Genomic DNA, 14980 nt, shown 5'->3' on the forward strand with positions numbered 1-14980 from the left:
TGTCGTTAAGTTTCAATAGGTAAAGATACTGAATAGCAGGTATAATAATTAAATGTATAATAGATTAACATTTAATGCTTTCTACCTGTGCCGGAAACTTAACCACACCTCCCAAATACAAATGACTTTGTAATAAGCTTAAAATTAAGGTTTTCTACAATAACTTGATGCCAAATTTACATTCTTATTTTCTCACTAACTAATAAATTCAATTAAAACTTACTTCTTTTACGTTCATACTACCGCTTTCGTTTACATCAGCACTTTTATGGATAATTGCTTTGATTTCAATGTGATGTGGATCCTAAAATATAAAATAACAATTTTGGAAACTATAAGAACCAACGAACTGTCAATACTGATGGGATGGGCATGAAGTGAATTTAATGCGGTTAGAAAGAGAGAGCGATAGTCAGGGAAGGAGGGAAGATAACCGCCATCTTTCGTAAACAAAAAAATTGATAGTGGTAGTCAGGGTTGCCAGATTGGGGTATTTTCCCACAATTTTGGAGTAATTTGAAAGCGTCTAGGGGAATTTTTCTAAGCAGAAATGGTTGGCGGATTAATACTCATATAATCGAAGACGATAGGACCTACGAATTATTTCCAGGGCCCTCTGTTGATAAGTAGTATAATTTTGGTGTCCTGTTCTCTACATTTGACTATTAATTTATTAAAATGAGGCAAAAATTTAAATTTGGGTGATTTGAGCTTCAATTTGAGGAAATTTCAGTTTCTGTGGGGGATTTATAAAATCACATCTCACAACTCTGGCAGTTGTTGTATGTGGGTTGTAGGAATATAGTTATAGTTTATATGTACTTAGATTGGCTAGATGGGAGCAGTTTCCAAAGGCCATAAAAGAATAAAAACAAATGTACTTAGATTTATAATGTACTTAGGTTAGACTGTTTTGTTGATTTGTCATTGTCATTAAATGATACACAATAAAATTACTTATATTTATTAAATATATCATGGTGCAGTTCTAAAACCTACAAAATAGAATATTCCAAAAAAAAAAGACTAAAACCAGTACTTCTTTTAATGAAGAAGAGAGTTCTGACGTATTTAAATGTTAAAAATATGAGGTCCATTTCCCCGATTTAAGTTTATATAGGCAACTCAAATTACACGGGCCAAATTTTCCCTGACATTCTCTTGTCTCTCTCTAGTACCTCTCTTGTATGTTGGCCGCAATCTCGCTTCACTGTTTGAATGGGACGGGGCCATTCCATCAGTATTAACAGTTTGTTGATAAGAACTCATTTTGAAAACACTTTGCTTCAACTGAATTGGAAATAAGTTATAGTGTGCGATGAAAATTTAAGCGGACCTTATCTTCTTCTTGTGGTGCTTTCTCCTTTAGTGGAGGTTAGCGACTACACTGGCAAATCTGTCTCTGTCCAATGCGGCTCTAAACAAAGATGTTGAATCAAGGCCGGTCCAGTCTCTGATATTTCTAAGCCATGAAATCTGGCGCCTACCGGGACCCCGTTTTCCTTCAATCTTACCCTGGATGATCAGTTGCGCGAAGCGGTACTTTTCGTTTCTCATTATGTGTCCCAGGTAGCTAACTTTTCTGACTTTAATGATTTTTAGCAGTTCCCTATCTGTACCTATTCTCCTCAGAACATCTTCGTTGGTGGTGTGGGTTAGCGTTACCAGGTGTCCCGATTTTCAAGGGTCTGAGGACGCGTACCGATTTGTACCTGATCGGGACACTAAATGTCCCGATTTTCACCCACGAAAACCAATTTCAGGACTTGCAGTGAATTTTATAACTATGTTATAAAAACAAGCCACTCCTAAAAGCGGCAAAATCGAATGAAAAATATAATTTTAATAAAAATAAATAATTTACTTAATCTACGATTTTTTTTGTAATTTCGTCTGATTATTATTATTATGTACGATTAAATACAGATTATTATAGAAACACCTGTAGTCCAGTAAATAACAACGCGATACCGTGTAGTTTTCAGGATCAACTCCGAATTGCATGAAAATTTGGACGGCTTGTGCCGTTGGTTGCTTTTACTCGGGGGGTAACAGTCACCCCTAGTGGGGGTAAAAACCGCGCGTTTAAAATAAGTCCGGAGATGGATAAATTGACTAAAAATAATGAAAATGTTTATTTTTCGACAAAAAAAAACCCGTTTTCAGGCGATTTTCACAAATAACTCAAAAAGTAGGTATTTGATCGAAAAAAATATTCTTAGCAAAAATGTAGCATAATATAAAAAACATGAAAAAAATTGTGAACTCGTCAAGTCTATAGATCCAGCAAAAGCAAAGTTGTAGCTCATGAAAAATACGTTTTTATTCGTCAAATTCCAAATCAAATATTTCAACGTGGAATAACCAAGAAATGAAGCACTTTTCGGGAAAACCAGTTAAAACTTTTTTAATAAAGCTTTATTTTTATGTTTTAAAAAAGTTTCTAGCATCAAAACTAAGCGAGTTATGCTCAAAATCAAGTTGACTCCTTTTTTTTTGGTAAAAAAATCGTGAAAATCTTCCCCAACTTAGCACCCCAAATGAAATTAATCGTTACCGCTTTACAAACAATTTACTTTACTTAAGTATTTTTTACATGATTTAAAGGGCCTGAACGAGTCACTATTTACGAGTGTATGCAAAATATTAACAGCCATATTTGAACCAATTTTTGTCTAAAAGAAAAACAAAATGAATCTATCATATTTATAAAAGCAAAACCTACCTACTTTTTACTACTTAAGATTTTTAGTATCCCTAATACTTTTAAGTTATTTTGAAAAAAGGGCATTTTCCAATATTGTAGGAATTTTTTTTACTATAAAACCAATTTTTTTTAAAACTATGCACTCCCAACCGGTAAACCTTACAGATCGTATAAACAATACACATATAAAGTAAATGGTAAAGCGGTAACGATTAATTTTATTTACGGTGCTAAATAGGGGGAGATTTTCACGATTTTTTTTAACAAAAAAAAGACTTTAACTAGTACTAACTTTTAAAGGACTAAACTTTATTTTGAGCGTAACTCGCTTAGTTTTAATGTTAAGGACTTTTATTTAGGGAGCGTTCAAGTATTACGTAACGGGATTTTTGAAGATTATTGACCCCCCCCCCTACGTAACGCACTCTAATAAGCGTTTAACTATTGCCCCACCTGCGTTACGTAATACTTGAACGGTCCCTTACTACTGGGATATTGTTGTTTATTTGTCCCGATCTACAACCCTAAATCCCGATTTGTTTTTGCTTATATACCGATTAAAAACAAATCAGACCTGGCAACACTAGTGTGGGTTGTCCAAGATATATTCAAGATTCTTCTATAAAGCCAGAGTTCAAAGGCTTCCAACTTGTTCATCAGTGTTGTGTTGAGTGTCCAGGCCTCCGTTCCATACAAAAGTATTGACCACACATAGCAATGCAGAAAACGACATCTAAGGCTGATACTAATGCTACTGTTACAAAATAAGCTTTTCATTTTGATAAACCCCTGTCGGGCTATCTCTATTCTCGCCCTTACTTTTTGCTTATAATAAGTTGATTGTTGAACCAGCAACCAAGATATTTGTATTGGCTTACGTACTCAAGCTGTTGGTGTTTCACATATATTGGAAGAGGTAAATTTTTGTTCCTTGATATCTTCATAACTTTGGTTTTCGCAGTATTGATCTTCATCCCCATTTTCTCACAACTCTCAGTAACCCTATCCAACAGTATCTGCAGACTATGGTCCGAATCAGTCATTAATACCGTGTCATCTGCATAGCGGATGTTATTTACTCTTTGGCCATTTATCCTGATTCCTTCTAAAGAGCGCGATAAAGCGTTCGCAAATATTACCTCAGAGTAGACGTTAAACAGTATGGGTGATAGCACACAACCCTGTCTAACACCTCATTGAATTTCAATTGGCCTTGACGTGTTACCATTGGTCTTTATGATTGCTGTCTGATTAAAATAAATAGCCTCTATAATTTTAGAATCTCTTTTGTCGACTCCGATGTCGTTCAATCTCTCTATTAAGGTCTTGTGCTTCACCCTATCGAACGCTTTCTCAAAATCTATAAAACAGACAAAAAGGTCTGCTTGCTGATCTTTGCATCTTTGTGCCAGAGTTTGAAGACAGAATATTGCTTCTCGTGTCCCCATACCTTTTCTGAAGCCAAATTGTTCTTGACCGGTGACCCCGTCACATCTTTTATATATTCTTTTCTGTATGATTCGCAAGAAAAGCTTCAGAATGTTATTTAATAGACTTATAAGGCGGAAGTCCTGGCATAATTTGGCGTTCTTCTTTTTAGGTAGTGGTATGAAGACGAATTCAAGCCATGTTTTAGGGATTGCCCCTGTATTGTAAACATTATTAAATAGTCCAAGAAGGAGGTCTAAGTTTTCCTCGTTGATTAACTTCAATAGCTCAGCTGGTATTTCATCTTTTCCTACAGATTTGTTGTTTTTAGTTGACGTAGAGCATATTCCAGTTCGGACTTCAGTATTGGAGGACCTTCGTCGTTTTCTTTATTTAAGAGGATCGGTACGTATTTTTGGCTGCAATGCTATTCAAATGGGGATTCATTTTTTTCGAATCCTGAGAAAACTAATAAGTATTTTTGAAAATTTTAAACGCAGAATGAAAGATCACGTTATTAGCGAGGGCCGGAAGTCCCTGAGAACTTCTATAATGTTTATTTTAATAAGTTACAGGGGTGAAAAACTAAGAGAAAATTTAGTGTGATTTTTAATTTCAAATATAGCATTCCAAATAAACTTTTTATTTATTATAAGGGACTTTCGGCCCTCGGTAATAATTTAGTCTTTCATTCTGCGTTTAAATTTTTCAAAAATATTTATTGGTTTTTTCAGGATTCGAAAAAAATCCGTGGTAATATTTTCCAAATCTATCTTTGTTTTACAACGCACTCAGCTTAATATAATATTGTCAGCATATATTGTCAGTCAGACACTGACAATCAGTGACAATTTTAAATATTTGCCATTGCATCGGGAATATGTTGAGTTATTGATTAAATATTATTGAAATATAGTGTATTTGATAAATAATTGATTTAAGACGTGAACTTAAAAACTTAAAAAATAAAAAGCTATTTATTGTGTATTATTTCTGGAAGATCCAAGCAGAGAATACATCAGGATAATACGAGTATATTCTGTGATCCAAGTATTTTGTTGTTAAAGATGTTCAAAATTGTAAGCGTTCCATAATAACAATGTTTTATTAAAAAATCACTTCAACACTTTTCCTCTTTTCTCGATTGAGTATTAGTCTTTGTTGTACAAATAAATTATTACAATCACTGAATGCATAGTTAGTGAAAAAATTATCACATTTATTGACTGAATTAATAATTTCCAATTATAAAAATAACAGTTATCCAAGAACATTCAAAACCCATCTCTTTAAATTAATGATGACATTTTCAAGTAGAATGACATTCTAGTAATGGTTACATAGGTATCCATACCAGTGTGAATTTTACTACACGTAATTTGCCGTGTAAAGACAGAAAAAGTAGGGATACACGTAAAATATTTGCGAATTATGTACCCATAGCCTTAATGTAGGAGGTTCTCTGATGTCATAGAAGAGTTCCTTTATATAGTCTTCCCACATGTTTATTTGTTCTTCAGGGCTTGAAATCAGTTTGCCTTCTGCGTTGGTTAGATTATTTGGTCCTTGTGAGTATGTCGTGCCTGTGAATTCCTTGAGATTCTTATGAAGATGGAAGTCATCATGTTTTTTATATAAGTTTTCGATCTCTTCACATTGTTCTGTTATCCATTTTTCTATTGCAATTTTTATTTTTTGTTTAATGGTTCTATTTATTGCTTTGTACATTGCATTGTGCTGCTTGCATTTTCTTCTCTCATCCATTAAATCTAATATTTCCTCTGTCATCCATCTTTGCTTCCGTGGTCGTTGTTCTGTTATCATTTCGGTTGCCGTTGCAAGGACGTGTCTGATTTCCTCCCAGTTTTGTTCTATATCTTGTGCTCTGTCTTCCTTATTGGTAATTTCTTTAAGTTTGTTGTTCAGCTGCTCTTCTGTTTTCTTTTTGGTTTTTTCATCATTAAGTTGTTCGGATATGCGTCTAATAGTCTTCTTTTGTGGTGGTTTACATATTTTTAGTCGCACTTCCATCTGCGCCACTACTGGATTATGATCGGAACCAATGTCAGCACTAGGGAAAGTTTTTACGCTTTTGAAAGAGTTTCGGTACCTTTTATTGACAAGAATAAAGTCAATTTGGTTGGGGACGATGTTATGTTCTCTATCCTGTGGGGACTTCCAGGTATATAACCTTCTTGGTGGTAGTTTAAACCAGGTGTTAGTAATTACATACTCATGTTGCTGACAGAATTCTATCAATATGTCGCCTCTGTCATTTCTTTTACCTAGTCCCCATTTGCCAGCCACTTCTGGCACTGGTTCATTCCCAACTTTAGCGTTAAAGTCTCCCATTATAATGGTTATTTCAGTTTTTCGAAGCGGACCTTATAAATGAATAAAATGTTTTATTTGATATTTTGGCTTCCAGAGAAATCGGTTTTCAAAATAACAAGATATTACACAACAGCGTATTTCAGACATGCGTTTTTGTGTACGAAGGATAGGGACAATGCAAACTGAATGAGAAGTTTCTTGACAAAGTTGCTGCTCTTCACGGCAGCGGCCGTGAAGTCGGCAGCAAGTCAAGTGATGATAGCGATGAAATGTCAGCTGTAAATAATCAGATCCTCCTTCATATTTCAAAAATTTACTGAATTTAATTACTTTAGAAATTCAAAAATAAACTGAATAAAAAAAGGGATTATATAAAAAGTATCAACTCAGATAGCGCAGGTAATGACAACTTGGCTTCGAACAAACTCATTTTATTTTCAAAAGCATCGATGTAAACCTCCTGGATGGCATCGCGCTAAACCTCCACCGCGACTTACCTGCTCTGTTCGCTTCCATTCATTACAATGTGTTTGTTTTACATGTATATCGACATCGACCGCGACCGACACCTCCACCTCCACCGCGACCCACTTGTTCCGTTCTTACCCTTAGACTTGTCTATTAAACTAAGCAGAAAATGAGGATTTATTGATGAAAAACATGGCTAGTTGTCATCGTACCTAACTTTTTTATTATCCGACATAAGCAAATGAATCAAAAAAGAAAATGTTAATAAAGCCTAGGTCTACAATTGAGTTATAATTTCAATATTTTATATGTGCTAGAATATTTCACAGGGTGTTCCGAACGTTATGTTAAAAAACATAGTATGATTGTTACACCCGGTATAAAACCGGGTCTTTACTGGATTTTACTGGTCTAACACGGGATATTTACCTGTCTAGCAACAATATTATTACATCGATTTACTTAAATAATAAGGCTACAACATACTAAAAAAATCACTCAAATCGGACAATTGGTTTAGAAAATCCAAGACATCAAACATGTCCAATTTTTAAGGTGTTCCTTTTTAATTCTGCCGGTGTGTGTGTGTGTGTGTGTGTGTGTGTGTGTGTGTGTGTGTGTGTGTGTGTGTGTGTGTGTGTGTGTGTGTGTGTGTGTGTGTATATTATATCGATGATTTTACCTTGTCTTTTTCATTGTCTGCATCAGTAGCACGGATTGATCCTTTGTCAAAACTTTGGTTTTCTATTCCTCCAGATTTGCGAGTATTCGATCTTGTACTACGGTGCTAGAAATAAAACTTGCATTAGGTTCTCAATAAAGCACTAAACAAAACATAAAGTGGAATTAAAGTCAACGGAGAACCTATAAATAACATCAGATAAGCCGATGATACGTTAGTAATTGCAGAGTCACTTCAGGAATTGCAGGTTCTGATGAATAAGATTGTAGATAGTAGCGAAGAGGCTGGACTTACTTTAAAGAACAAAAAGACAAAATTCATGACCATTGCAAAGACACAAAAGAGACGTTATGGGTTAGGAACGAACTCGTTCAAAAGATGGACAAATATAAAACAACGATTATACAGAGGAGATATATCACGTATAATAATATATTTTTTGCTTCTTTCCTATTTTCTTTTCATCTTTTCTCTTCCTTCTCTAATTCTATATTTGATTTTTCTCCTTTTCTCTTGATCTCCTTTTACTCTAGTTCTTTCCTTGTATGTTTTGTATCTAGCATGTTTTGTATCGTTTTGGGACAGTAAGTGGGGAAGGACCTTCTACATCCGACCTACACAGGCTGCCCCATCTAAATGTGAGAATGAATGGGTGGATGAGTAAGTGTGTATAGATGAAAGTAAGGAATGTTTGGAGTTGAATGAAAGAAAGTACGAATGGGTGGATGAGAAAGCGTGCATAGATGAAAGTATGAATGACTGGAGTTGCTCGGAACTGCCAACTGACATTCTCTGGTTAGTTCCATCCTGGGTTGAGGGCACCCCGGTCGACCTACCCGCGCACGGGTTGAGCTAGACGGCCGAGCGGCAAACCAATCCATGGGCACGCTACTAGAAGTGCCGGAGGGGAGCTATGAGTAAGGTCGACGGATCAGATATGCTCGCTCGGAGCGGTTCCAGACCCGTCGGCTGGAGAAAGAGGGGGTGGGTTTAGTCGGTAGGCGGCTCGTGATACAGATAGGACGAGCCGAATCCGACACACCTGGGACACCTTTCCAGACGGTTTTGAGTAGATTCCCACCTCCCAAATAAAGCGGTAAATTTCCAGCGAGAATGGTTCCCTTCGTATCCAAATAGAGTAAATAAAATTAAAAATGAATAAACGTTTTCAATTTCGTTGCAACCTGAAACTGCAGTCGTATTATATTCTAGTTCAATCAGAGAGTACAGCAAGCATCTCTACCGGTTTCTCATCCGGAGATACATATGTCCTTCTCTGTGACTGAACCAGGACAATACTCCGCGTGCAGTCACGGATTGCAACGAACAAAATGGCAGGGATGCCCTAGCGACATCTGCTAGAAAAAAGTTTAAGTTTTTAATCTAATAGCACATAAAATGATATATAAAATACCATGTTATATCCTACCAGATCCAGATCCTATCATACAAGAAACAGTGAGAGAAATAAAAGAACAACACCTGAAGAAAGATACAGAGAAACGGAAATCGTGGATGACCGATGAAATACTCGAGCTTATGGATCAGAGAAAAAGAACAATGAAAATCTCAAAGAATATAAAAGAATACATACCATCGTCAGAAGAAAAATAAGAGAATCAAAAGAGAAACAAAAAACAGAACAATGTCAAGAAATACAGGAGTATCAGAGTCGATATGACAATTTCAATGTCCATCGAAAGGTGAAGGAAATAGCTGGAAAGTTCCGAAAACGCAGCAGCGGAAAAATAACAGATGATGAAGGCAATCTTGCCATAACCAAAGAAGATAAAAAGAAAGTATGGGAAGAATACTTGGGGAAACTTTTCCACGACCTTAGAACAGGAAAAGAACCCACCATTGAAGATAATTCAGGTCCCGAAATCCTACCAAAAGAAGTAACCACAGCCATCAGACAAATGAAGAATGGAAAGGCACCGAGACTTGATGAAATACCTGCAGAACTGCTAAAGCTATTAGATGGAGCACAAATAAAAATAATAGTTGAAATATTTAATGACATATACAAGGCAGGAAAAATACCAGCAGAGTGGCTCAAATCTGAGTTTGTACCGTCGCCCAAAAAACCAGGAGCAAAACTTTGTGAAGACTATAGGACCATAAGCCTAATGAGCGATCTTCTCAAGCTGTTTTTAAAAGTCATCCATAATAGAATTTACCGAAAATGCGAAGAACAAATTGCGCCGAATCAGTTTGGATTTGTGTGAACGCCGTTGGTACGAGGGAGGCTTTGTTTAGCGTGCAGGTGTTATAGAAATGTAGAGATGTCAGCTGTGATGTTTTTGCATGCCTGATTGACTAAAAAAGGCTTTCGATAGAGTCCGACATTAACAAATGATGGAAGTGCTGAAGAGGACAAGGATTGACGGAAGAGACCTGAAAATAATAGCTAACCTGTATTGGAATCAATCAGCAGTGCTCCGAATAGATGGAGAATATACAGATCAGGTCAAAATCTTAAGGGGAGTGAGACAGGGATGCATAATTTCACCGCTGATATTCAATCTGTACTCAGAGCACATTTTTGAAGAGGCTCTAAAAGATATTGATGAAGGCATCTCAATAAATGGAGTCGAGCTCAGTAACCTGCGATATGCAGATGATACAATAGTGTTTTCCAATACCATACAAGGGCTGCAAAACTTAATGAATAAAATAACTGAAACCAGTAGAACATATGGACTAGATATAAACACCAGCAAAACCAAGCTAATGATCATCAGCAAGCAAAACATAACTGGAGTAAATCTGTATGTGAACCAAATGAGAATTGAACGTGTCTCACAATACAACTATTTGGGAACTATAATCAATGAGTCGTGGGACAATACTCAAGAGATTAAATGTCGCATCGGAAAGGCAAAGAGTGCATTCTTGACTATGAGCTCTGTGTTCAAGAGCCATGACATCACTCTAAAAACAAAAATAAGGCTCCTTAAATGTTACGTGTACTCAGTGCTTCTATACGGAGTAGAAACGTGGACATTGAAGGCGGAAACTCTATCGAAACTTCAAGCTTTTGAGCTATGGTTGTACAGAAGGATCCTGAAGATACCATGAACAGACAAAGTCACCTATAAAGAAGTACTACAGAGGATGAACACAACCGCAGATTTAGTCAACATCGTGAAGGGCCGTAAGCTGCAGTACTTGGGGCATATAATGAGAAATCAAGGCAGATACGAGCTACTCCTGTGCATTTTACAAGGTAAAATTGAAGGAAAAAGGGCCCCAGGACGAAGAAGAATATCCTGGCTTGCTAACCTGAGAGCATGGTATAGAAAGACCTCACCACAACTATTCCGTATAGCAACTAACAAAGTCATCATAGCCAGAATGATCGCCAACGTTCGGAACGGACAGGCACCCTAAGAAGAAGATATCCTACCAGATTAAAAATAATGGAAAATGGTATTTTAAATATCATTTTATGTGCTATTAGATTAAAAAATTAAACTTTTTTCTAACAGATGTCGCTAGGGCATCCCTGCCATTTCGTTCGTTGCAATCCGTGACTGCACGCGGAGTATGGTCCTGGTTCAGTCAGAGAGAAGAGCATGTATCTCCTGATGAGGGGCTAAGAAGCCCCGAAACCGGTAGAGATTCTTGCTGTACTCTCTGATTGAACTAGAATATAACACGACTGCTGTTTTGGATTGCAACGAAATTGAAAATGTTTATTCATTTCTAAGATATTATAACATTAAAACTAAATATTTATAAAAACATTAACATACCCTAGTTGTTTTTCTTACAACTTCATCGCTTTCGTCTGTACCACCACTTGTGTTCTTGAAATCCTCCTTCTTGGGGCTTGGTGGTTTTTGAATATCTCGCTCGCTTAACACTTTATCAAGCATTCTCCTTCCACGAGTAATTTGCGTCTGTTGCACAGACACATTTAGCTTTTTCGGCACTTTTTCTTTTTTCCTCAACGTTTTCGTAATTTTTTCTATCCTTTCCCAACCAGTAGTAGAGCTCTGAGTCGTTTGTTCCTCTTTTGGAGGAGCTGACTTTTTCCTGAAGTCCTTTTCCATTTTGTCGAGGTATTCGTCTTCGATGATGTGGATTATCACATTCTCTTCAGCTTTTTTAATGAGGAATTCTTCGGTGTTGTCTTCAATTGTGTAATTTTCAACACCCAAAATACTACCTAAAATTACAAAAATTCGTAAAGTTGGTCGTAAAATATTATAGGGGAGTGCAATTAGAACGAAAACATGCATTGTTTCGGAATAATTCAAACAAGCTTATATTTTTCTAAAACTTTTTTTGTTAGTTTATATACATGTTAAAGTAAAAAGTTCTACTCGCAGATTTGGCCGCTAATTGTTTATTAATTGTTTAAACAATAACAATTGTTTTGTATAAATAATTTTAAAAATATCGTTAAATTCATCATTTTACTTTGATCAAATATGTTTCTATTTTGTTTTTGATTATGCTGAATCGGAATATGGCATTGCAATTTGAAAATTCTTATACAGAAGCTCTTATACGGTATATATCCGCGTAGCTAGGAACCACATGGAAAACTTTTTTTCCACCTACCTCTATCGAAAGTATACTTTTCCGGACCTGATTGTAGGGAGCAAAGTTGTACTTTTCCTCCCTAGGGAGGAAAATATTTTTCCTCCCTAGGGAGGAAAAGTAAAAGTGACGTCATGGTATTTCATTCATGAAATATAACTTATTGACGCCCTGTACAATATCTATTTTCTATTATGTAAGTATCTATACATTTTAACGTTTATTTAAAAACACTCTGTATTTTGCAGAATGGTAAAAAACAGTAAATTGTTATTCTGATTTAACAATGTTTACATTAATAATTTGACTTATATTTGACAGTTGACAGTTATATTGTACCTACTTGTTAGTTTTAGTTCTAATAAATTTTGTTGGTTAGTTACATAAATAAATTAAGTAAAAATGAAAAAATGACTTGTTATTTGAGGAAGGTGGAAAAACCATGTGTATAACATGGGAGTAAAGTGCCTTTTCCTCCCTTGAATGATTACTGCCCTCCGCTACGCGTCGGGCAGTAAACTTCATTCTCAGGAGGAAAAGTAGCACTTTCCTCCCTTGTTATACAAATAGCTATTATTATCAATTTTACGAAAAAAAAGTTATTCTTCATAAAATGCTCTGGATAGTCAATAATCTAAAACTTAACCATCAGATATCAAATTTTATCAATTTTATACGAGTTATGTCAAAAATATGAATTACGTTAAAGAGTAAAGTAAAGTTGACACCATCTATCTATCGTCCGTTCGGCAAATTCAAACAAAAACATAACTCCAGACCATCTTTTACCACCTTTAGTCCAGACAAATTAATATATGTATTTAATATATTTTTACCACCAAAAATGAGATGTTTTAATCAAATATTGCTTCAATTATAATCTGCAGAATAATTTTGAATCACGTTCCGCTAATGAACTTGCTTTTTTGTCCTCAAAAGTAGAAAAAAGTTTCAATTCTATTGCTTAATATTTCATCTAAATATAATCGTCTATCAATTTTAACTGTACTAATGCCCAAGTATACATTTTCAAGTGTTAAACTGATTGATTTACGATGAGTAACCCGGTTGTAAAAATACCGGCATGTGCCTTAACAAAGGGACATCGGTTTACTCGAATTTCATATGAATGTCAATTCATATGTTTGAATTTGCCGACGGGCGAAATATCTATGGACCCGACTTTACCTTTATATTCCAGAATATCAAAAAATGATATTATGAAAAGTTGTTTGAAATTAAAAACTATGTTTAAATATACAATTACATCATTCTAATTAAAAAAAATCAATTTTTTCTCAAATTACGGATACTCATCATCATTTTATTACAATTATGATAAATATTTTATTATCACTTTTATGAAAAAAAGTTATTCTTCATAAAATGCTCTCCCTGGTCTAAAATCTAAGATACAACCATCAGAGATCAGAACTTTTTTAATTTTATACGAGGTATGTAAAAAATATGAATTTTTCTTAAGAGTTAAGTGCCTTTATTATTCACAATATTTTAATTAGCAGGATGTAATTTAACACTAAAACAAATATTTTTTAATTCCAAACAACTTTTCTTAATGACACTTTTCGATATTGTGAAATGTAAAGGTACTTTATTCTTGAGTGAAATTCATATTTTTTGCATACCTCGTATAAAATTAATTAAATTTGATATTTGATGATTGCATCTTAGATTATATACGATGCAGAGTATTTTAAAAAGAATAACTTTTTTTCGTAAAACTGATAATAAAAAAGTTATCAATAGGTTCCAAGTTACGCAGACATACTGTATAAGAGCTAAAAAAAATTTTTTATTGAACATTTATTGTTGAAGCTTATTATTAAATGTATTTTAGGTAAGTTTTACAGAAAAAAGTTTTGAACACTTTGTATAAACATTTTTTTTAGCTGGTAATTTTCGGTTTTTGTATTACATTTTTGTTATCTTTCTTAATTTTCTCAAAAAGAAATAGTTTATTTCATTTCTAAAGTAAAATAATTTAGTGCGTTTTAAAGATTACATCCTAAGCTTTAAAAAAGTACTTATAAAACTGTAATAGATCTGTTCAAACTTGAGTAACACCGTCTTAAAGTGGTGGTAATTCTATAAAACTACGAAGATTTCAAAAATTACATTTTTTGAGACGTCATATCATTTGAATTAAAATTTTGAGATTTTTTTTAGAATGAAACATTATTTAGTAAGATGCTTGAAAGGTAAGTTGTGCAAAATTGAGAGTTTTATAAGAAAAATTGTATTAGTTACACATTTTTAACAAAATTCATGTAAGGCTCACTTTCCTCCCACACCGTACTTATGACCATACATTTTATTTCTTTCTATTATAACCATAAGATAGCTTAATTATTCTTCTTTCATGTTCAATTGGTAAAATTTGATTTGATCCATTAGTTAAAGAATTACATTAAAATAAACTCAACCATGCACTTCGCCGTACGCTAGTTTACAGTGCGCCAATGTTTGTGAGAAGGGTGACTTTAGCGTTATAAATAAAAAATTATAGAAGATACAGATTTAATTTTAGAAAATTCTTTATATAGGGTTTTTTTTGTAAAATTTTCTGAATTTTTTAATGGTCAAGTCGGTTTCTTTCTAAAATTTATATTTTCGGAGTTATTTAAAAAAAAAAACATCTAATTTCGTAGTTCATTTGTTTAATAAAAAATGAAGCACCCACTTCCCGAGTAGAACTTTTTGATATGTTGTTTATTAAACATTTCTTAATGAAATTACAAAAAGTTCTATCTTGTTTGATTTTTTCCGAAGTGAAAATCTATATGCACACC

General features: G+C 34.4%; 1 protein-coding gene across 1 annotated transcript in view; it reads right to left on the reverse strand.

Moving 5' to 3' along the window:
- The window catches only part of LOC114326979 (breast cancer type 1 susceptibility protein homolog), a 91481-nt gene that overhangs the window by 64378 nt on the left and 12123 nt on the right, over positions 1 to 14980 (reverse strand). Inside the window, exons 4-6 of the mRNA XM_050654851.1 lie at positions 11378 to 11793; positions 7620 to 7724; positions 224 to 304 (exon numbers count right to left, since the gene is read on the reverse strand). Of these exons, the coding sequence (XP_050510808.1) occupies positions 224 to 304; positions 7620 to 7724; positions 11378 to 11793 (602 nt within the window). The remainder of the gene's footprint in view (positions 1 to 223; positions 305 to 7619; positions 7725 to 11377; positions 11794 to 14980) is intronic.

Source organism: Diabrotica virgifera, chromosome 6 (genome assembly GCF_917563875.1).
Source record: "Diabrotica virgifera virgifera chromosome 6, PGI_DIABVI_V3a".
In the NCBI taxonomy this organism is placed as follows: domain Eukaryota; kingdom Metazoa; phylum Arthropoda; class Insecta; order Coleoptera; family Chrysomelidae; genus Diabrotica; species Diabrotica virgifera.